The sequence below is a fragment of the Acomys minous genome, assembly GCF_964271855.1.
Source record: "Acomys minous genome assembly, chromosome: 20".
NCBI lineage: Eukaryota > Metazoa > Chordata > Mammalia > Rodentia > Muridae > Acomys > Acomys minous.
Window position 1 is genome coordinate 15,040,758 of NC_140502.1, and position 8,538 is coordinate 15,049,295.

The 8,538-nt window shown below is 36.7% G+C and overlaps 1 protein-coding gene across 2 annotated transcripts in view; it reads left to right on the forward strand.

The window, feature by feature from the left end:
* Nucleotides 1-3,561, forward strand: part of LOC311591158 (3-beta-hydroxysteroid sulfotransferase-like) — a 40,625-nt gene extending 37,064 nt beyond the window's left edge. For both annotated transcript variants that reach the window (XM_084770526.1, XM_084770527.1), the window contains exon 6: nt 3,051-3,561. In XM_084770526.1, the coding sequence (XP_084626652.1) occupies nt 3,051-3,163 (113 nt within the window). In that variant the 3' untranslated portion in view covers nt 3,164-3,561. The remainder of the gene's footprint in view (nt 1-3,050) is intronic.
* Nucleotides 3,562-8,538: the final 4,977 nt, after the last annotated feature.

Consider the following 8,538-nt stretch of genomic DNA (forward strand, 5'->3'; position numbering starts at 1 on the left):
AATTCAAGTATCTGAGAAGATAAGCCACTGCAGAAACACAATAGATCCTTACAAATGACAGACCGGATGCCACTCAGTTGACCAGACAAACAAAATATTAAATATTACTGCCCAACCTTCAAGGCCCAGTTAGGCCCTTTATGTCTCAGGACCATGATGTTTCATCATCTGTATGGGATCATTTATCCTGGCCTGTAACCTCATCCTCCTAGGTAGAAGCTGCTCCTATCATTTCACACCCAGTTAATATGTAGGACTGAGAGCTGAGGCTGTAAAGGGTTAAGAATTCAGGACATCTGAGATGGAATTCACAGGGACTTTCTGAGAAGCCATTCATTCACACAGCACAGCATGTTATAGTGAAATGGGTTAGAGGATGGAGACAGAGAACACAGAGCAGTTTACTAGGGGAAAGAACAACATGCCTTGGCATGTGCTCTACAAGGTAGATCTATGGGAACCAGCTTAAACCACTGACAGGTGACTTTGCCATCCTTCTGTAAGGCTATGTGGCTCTTTTGTAGTCACTTTTGATATCTCTTACCTCACCTGCAACCACTTTGTAGTATCTTCTCTTGTGTTTCTGACATTTCTGTGTATCTGAGTATAGGAGTTCTCAGGTAACACTGAGAGGAAGTATGAAAGTGGCCTTAGCTCTAATGAGCTTTATTTAAAACTTGGTGCCATCATCACACTAGAGTTTTCATATAAAAAAAACTACAGGAAAGCTACCCATAGGAGGAGGAATTATTTTACTTTTTAAGACCAGGTATATGCATGATTATCATGCTTTTTGCTTTTTAATTTATATGTAGGGGTGTTTTCTCTTCTTGTAAATCGGTGTACCATGTGCATATGCGGCCATGAAGGCAAGTAGAGGACAGCAAATACTTCGGAACTGGAAATAGAGATAATTGTGACTGCCATTTGTGTGCTGGAAATAGAACACTAATAACATGGAAGAATATTTAGTGCTATTAACTCTTCGATAATCCTTCAAACTCTTAATTTTTAAATTGATTATTTTTATTCATGTATATCTATGTGTAAAAACGTGCATGCTACTTGCATTCAGGAACCTAAAATGCCAGGAGAGAAATTCGATTTCCTGAAGCTATCAGTATAGGAACTTGCAAGGTGCCCAGCTTGGGTGCTTCAAACTAAATTCAATTCCTTTGCCAGATATATGAGTGCCTTATCTCTTGAATCACCTCCCCAGTCCATGCTTTTATTGTTTTCACATAGCTCTTGGGAAATGGTTTTTCTCTCAGGATATATCTAAATCAAATTTTTCACAGCTTCATAAGCATAAATAGTAGTTTCAAATAACCTCGATTTTTGACTCTTTTTGGAGACAATGTCTATGCGCATTTGGGTAGTTTATTAAATTATTTTGATATTTAATACAATGTTTATGCATACTCAGAAGATAAGCGACCCCTGACCTATGCTCCATGCTTCTCACTGGGGAATTATAGGAAGGGGTCTACACTAATCCTCCCTGAATGAAATACTGCATCCTGAATTCATGGACAGTGCTGCATTGCTGAGCTATGACCCCACTTCTTAGAGACAGTGCCTTTCCAAAGACAATTAAGTTAAATGAGAAGATGTGGGGACTAGGAGACTATGCACATTGAACAAGTGTTTTTTAAATATATTTTATTAATTTATCCATGTTACATCTAAATTGTTATCCCATCCCTTGTATCCTCCCATTCCTCCCTCCCTCCCATTTTCCCCTTACTCCCCTCTCCTATGACTGTGACTGAGGGCGATTTCCTCCCCCTGTATATGCTTATAGGGTATCAAGTCTCTTCTTGGTAGCCTGCTATCCTTCTTCTGAGTGCCAACAGGCCTTCTCATCCAGGGGACATGGTCAAATGTGGGGCACCAGAGTTCGTGTGAAAGTCAGACCCCACTCTCCACTCAACTGTGGAGAATGTTCTGCCCATTGGCTAGATCTGGGTAGGGGTTCGAATTTAATGCAAGTATTGTCCTTGGCTGGTGCCATAGTTTAAGCAGGATCCCTGGGCTCAGATCTGCCCATCATAATGTTCTTCTTGTAGCTTTCTATGAACCTCTGGACCCTTCTATTTCCCCATTCTCCCATGCTTCTCTCACCTAGAGTCCCAATAGAATTTCCTCTCCTCTGTCTCACTTTCCTGGTAAGTGAAGACTTTTCTGGGACATATGCCTGGGGCTAGACTCCAGATATAAGTGAGTATATACCATTTGAGTCTTCCTGCTTCTGGGTTAACTCACTCATTATGATCATTTCTAGCTCCATCCATTTGTCCACAAATTTTGAGAATTCCTTGTTTTTAATAGCTGAGTAGTATTCCATAGTGTAAATGTACCACTGTTTCTTTATCCATTCTTCTACTGAGGGACAATTAGGCTGTTTCCATGATCTGGCAATTATGAATAAGGTTGCTATGAACATGGTTGAGCAATTTTTCTTGTTGTGTGCTGAAGCATCTTCTGGATATATTCCAAGGAGTGGAATAACTGAATCTTAAGGAAGCCTTATTCCCAGTTTTCTGATATAGTGCCAGATAGATTTCCAAAGTGGCTGTACTAGTTTGCATTCCCACCAACAATGAAGGAGTTGAACAAGTGTTTTTAAAAGAGGAAGTATTCATAAGGAAACAAATAAAATGAAGTGACGGCACAGGAAAAAGACAGCCATATACAGGCCAAGTGGAAAAGCCTGAAACAGATTTGTCGCTGGTGCTCTAAACAGGAATAAACCCCAGGAAACTACAGATCTCAGATTTCTACTTGCTTTAATTTTCTACAACAAACACGTACTTTTTATTTCACAAAGACTATTGCATATTTTTGTGGGAAAGAACATTTGAACTCTGGAAGGAGTTTTAAAGACAAGAAAATATGAATGTTTATGTCTGTGGGAATTATACAATTTTCAGTTAGATTGGAAACATTATGTATCCATGTAGAAATATTTACATATATAAATTAGGGGATAGACTGGACCTCAAACCTATCACAAAATCCACTTCAATATTCTTCTCTATGTTTTCCAGGCATCGTTGGGGACTGGAAGAGTCACTTCACAGTAGCCCAGGCTGAAGAATTCGATAAAATATTTGAGAAGAAAATGGCAGACTTTCCTAAAGAGCTGTTTCCATGGGAATAGTATAAAGTATATGAATCTTTCAGGGATACTTCATATGTTCTGTTGTCCTTCAACATATATATGGCTTAGCATTATGGCATGAAATCTACTTTTTTAACTCAAAACTTTAATCACCAAATATTGGGGTGGTGAAATGACTCACAGAGTTAAAACACTTGTCTCCGAACATGAGAACGTGAGTTTAATTCTGACACCAAGATGATAGTAGGCAACCAAAATGCAAAAGTTGTCCTCTGACTTACACATATACAACATGATGGCACCAACCAACAAATAAATAAATTAATGTAATTTTAAAATCTTATTAATTTTCAAAAACAGAATAATGATGCTCATACAATTATTGTTCCTAATTTGTCAAAAATTTTAGTCAAGAAATAAAATATAGAAACAATGAATATTGTTTTTCATTTTCTTCCATATGTCTCTGCAATTTTTATTACATTTTTTCTTGCATATGTAAGTCTACAGTTACTTTTATTCTCTTGCTCTGTGATATTGGATGTCATTGTTCATGATGACATAGGAAATGTAGTGAAATTAGTACTCTTCTTTTGGCAGAGGACTGGAATGACCATTTGGTATGATCCTGTATTCCTACAAAACAATATCTTGTATTCCACATTGTGAAAAGTATTGGCAAATACAGTTGAATTTATTCATATGTGCACACTACTAGTAAGATACTTAATATAACATATCTGAATATAGTCCACAATTAATCTTATTTGTATATGGATTTAGATGTTTTTAGGTCTAGGTAAATGTTTTAAGTTGATAGAGATGAGACATGATAGATATTGATTTACATTCAGAATTATAGACTCACCAAGACCGGAAAGATGTTTTCTTCAAGGTTACCAAATCAAGAAGCCAAAACATTCTGAATGTAACATTTTTATAATTGCTGATAGTTTCATGGTTCTTCTTGGTGTATGTAGTTTATTATACTTATGTGTAATAATATAAATGTACATATAAAAGTGAAAAATAATAGGAAAAAATAGAAAAGAATAAGAACATAAAGAGCTACTTTTTGCTACAGTGAACAGATTGAAGTAAAAGAAGAAAAAGTTATGTCAAACAGAGCTAAATACACAGAATTGATATTGAGTCCCATTTAGGCAGCCTGGGAATTAGTCATTGCTTACTCACTAAATAAAAAACATGTACACATATCAAGTTAGATCAGCACCATTTGTTGCAGATGCTATCTCTTTTCCATTGTATGGCTTTTGCTTCTTCCTCAAAATTGAAGTGTCCACAGGTGTTTGGATTTATTTCTGGTTCTTCTATTCAATTCCCTTGATAAATCTGTCTTTTTCTATGCCAGTACCATGAAGTTTTCTTACTGTTGCTCTATAGCAGAGCTTCAGATTAGTGATGGAGACAACTCCAGATCATTTATTGTATAGGATTTTCTTAGCTATGTGAGGATTTTTTGCTCTCCATATGAAGTTGATAATTGTTTTTCAAGATCTGTAAAGTTCTTGTAAGATCTGTAAAGATCTGTAAAGTACATTGGCATTTTGATGGGAAATGCATTTAATCTGTATATTGATTTTGGTATGATGGCCACTTTTACTATGTTAATATTACAGATCCATTAGCATTGGAGATCTTTCTGTTTTCTGATATCTTCTGCAATTTTCTTTCTTTCTTTCTCTCTCTCTCTCTCTCTCTCTCTCTCTCTCTCTCTCTCTCTCTCTCGGTTTTTCAAGACAGAGTCTCTCTGTGTAGCCATGGCTGTCCTGGACTTGCTTTGTAGACCAGGCTGGCCTTGAACTCACAGCAATTCGCCTGCCTCTGCCTCCCAAGTGCTGGGATTAAAGGCATGCGCCACCACACCCAGCTTGCAATTTTTTTCTTTAAACATTTGAAGTTTTTTTTTTCATACAACACTTTCAATTGCTTGGCTAGAGTTACATCAACAGACTTTATGTTATTTGTGATTATTGTGAAGGGTGTGGTTTCCCTAATTTGTTTCTCAGGCTGTTTGTTCTTTGTATAATGGAGGGCTCCTTATTTTCTTGAGTTTTTGTTTTAATCCAGCCAGTTTGCTGAAGGTGTTTTTCAGCTGTAGGGGTTCCTTGTTAGATTTTTTTAGGTCACCTATATATACTATCATATTATCTGAAAATAGTGATTCTTTGACTCCTTTCCAAAGTGCATCCTTTTGATGTTCTTTAGTTGTCTTGTTGTTCTAGCTAAGACTTAAGTAATATATTGAAGATTTACAGAGACAGTTTACAGCCTTGTCCTGATTTTAGTGAAATTGATTTAAGTTTCTCTCCATTTAATTTGATGTTGTAAATAGGCTTGCTGTATATTGCCTTTGTCTTTACTATACTTAGGTACTTGCCTTGTATCCCTGATTTCTCGAAGACTTTTAATGTGAATGTGTGTTGCACTTGGCCAATTGGTTTGGCAGTATCTAAGGTGATGATCATGTGTTTTTTTTCTTTCAGTCTCTTTATATGATTGATTACATTGATAGATTTCTGTATATTTAACTATGCAAGCATGCCTAAGATGAAGCTTACTTGGTCACAGTGAGTGATATTTTAATGTGTTCCTGAAATGGGTTTTCTAGTATTTAATTGAGGAGTTTTGAATCAATGGTCATAAAGGAAATTGGTCTGAAATTATTTTCCTTTGTTAGGTCTTCATGTAGTTTAGATATTGAGGTGAGTGTGGCCTCATACAATGGGTTTGGCAATGTTCTTTCTGTTTCTTTTTTAAAGGTTTATTTATTGTGTATACAGTTTCCTGTTTGTGTATCTGACTGCCACAAGAGGGAATTAGATCTCATTATAGATGGTTTTCAGCCACCATGAGGTTGTTGGAAATTAGACTCAGGGTCTCTGGAAAAGCATTCAGTGCTCTCCACCTCTGAGCCATCTCTTCAGCTCCTGTTTCTTATGTTTCTTTTTTGTCAAAGACTTTGGAGAGACCTGGTATTAGTTTTCTTTGAGGGTTTGGTAGAATTCTGTGCTTAATTCCTCTGTGCCTGGGAATTTTGGGGGGAGAGACTACTGTTGACTGCTTCTATTTCCTTAGAAGATACAGGACTATTTAATTTGTTGACCTGAAGTTTATTTAACTTTGGCAAGTAGAATCCATGAAGAAAAGTGCCCATTACATTTAGATTTTCAAATTTTGTGGCATATAGGGTTTTGAAGTAAGACCGAATGATTCTTTGGATTTCCTTAGAGTCTATAGTTATTTCTCCCTTTTCATTTCTTATTCCATCAATTTAAATACTCTCTTCTTACTTTTAGATTAATTTGGCTAAGAGTTTGTCTATCTGGTTGATCTGCTCAAAGAACCAACACTTCATTTCATTGATACGTTTAATTGCTTTCTGGATATTTACATGTAGAAAAAGTAAATACAAACATATCTATCACCCTGCACAAAACTAAAGTCGAAGTGGATTAAAGACTTCAATATAAAACTAAACACACTGAATCTGTCAGAAAAAAATGGGGAAGAGCGACAAATTCATAGGCACAGGAGAAAGCCTGCTGGAGAGATCACAAACATCTTAGCCTCTAAGAACAACAATTAATGAAAGGGAGCTCATGAAAATGAAAAGCTTCTGTAATGCAAAGGACACTTTCAACAGAACAAAATGATAGCCTGCTGACTGGTAAACAATCTTCACCAAACCTATAACGGACACAGGGCAAATATCCAAATTATATAAAGAACTCAAAAGGTTAAACACAACCAATGCAAATAATCCAATTACAATGGGAGAATTCTTAACAAGGGGATATCAAATGGCCTTGAAACAATTAAAGCAATGTTCAAAGTTTCTAGTCATCATGGAAAAGAAAGAAGTAAAATTATCCCTATTTGCAGATGATATGATAGTGTATACAAGTGACCCCCAAAATTCCACAAGAGAACTCCTATAGCTGATAAACACCTTCAGCAAATTGGCAGGATACAAAATAAACTCAAAAAAGTCAGTAGCTTTCCTATATACAAACGACAAACAGGCAGAGGAAGAAATTAGGAAAATTACTCCTTTCACGATAGCCACAAGCAATATAAAATATCTAGGAATAACCCTAACCAAGCAAATGAAGGACTTATTTGAGAAAAAACTTTAAACCTCTGAAGAAAGAGATTGAAAATGGCATCAGAAGATGGTAGGATCTACCTTGTTCGTGGATCAGGAGAATCAACATAGTAAAAATGGCCATCTTACCAAAAGCAATTTACAGATTCAATGCAGTCCCTATCAGAATATCTACAAAATATTTTGAAGATATTGAAAGAACAATTCTCAACTTCATATGGAGAAACAAAAAGCCCAGAATAGCAAAAACAATCCTATACAATAAAAGATCCGCTGGAGGAATCTCCATACCTGATCTCAAGTTGTACTATAGAGCAACAGTAATTAAAACAGCATGGTACTGGCACAGCAATGGGCTAGTGTATCAATGAAATCGAACTGAAGACCCAGAGATGAATCCGCACACATTTGCTCACTTGATTTTTGACAAAGAAGCCAAATCCATTCAATGGAAAAACGACAGCATCTTCAACAAATGGTGCTGGTCTAACTGGATGTCTACATGTAGAAAAATGTAATTAGATCCCTATTTGTCACCATGCACAAAACTCAAATCCACGTGGATTAAAGACCTCAACCTAAAACCAGAGACATTAACGCAGTTAGAGGAAAAAGTGGGGAAGAGCCTGGAACACATAGGCACAGTAGAAAACTTCCTGAACAGAACACCAACAGCCCAGGCCTTAACATCAACAATTAATAAATGGGACCTCATGAGGCTGAGAAGCTTCTGTAAGGCAGGTGACACTGTCAAGAGAACAAAGCGACAGCCTACAAACTTGGAAAAGATCTTCACCAACCCTTCATTTGACAAAGGTCTAATATCCAAAATATATAATGAACTCAAGAAATTAAACACCACCAAACCAAATAACCCAATACAGAAATGGGGCTCAGAATTAAACAGAGAATTCTCAAAAGAGGAATGTCAAATGGCTGAGAAACACTTAAAGAAATGCTCAACCTCTGCAAATCAAAACAACACTGAGATTCCATCTTACACCCATCAGAATGGCTAAGATCAATAACTCAACTGACACCACATGCTGGCGAGGGTGTGGAGAAAGAGGAACACTCCTTTATTGCTGGTGGGAATGCAAACTACTAAAACCATTTTGGAAAGCTATCTGGCACTTTCTTAGAAAAATAGGAATAGAACTTCCTCAAGACCCAGCTATTCCACTCCTTGGAATATACTCAGAAGATGCACTACCACACAACAGGGACATATGCTCAACCATGTTCATAGCAGCCTTATTCATAATAGCCAGAATGTGGAAACAAC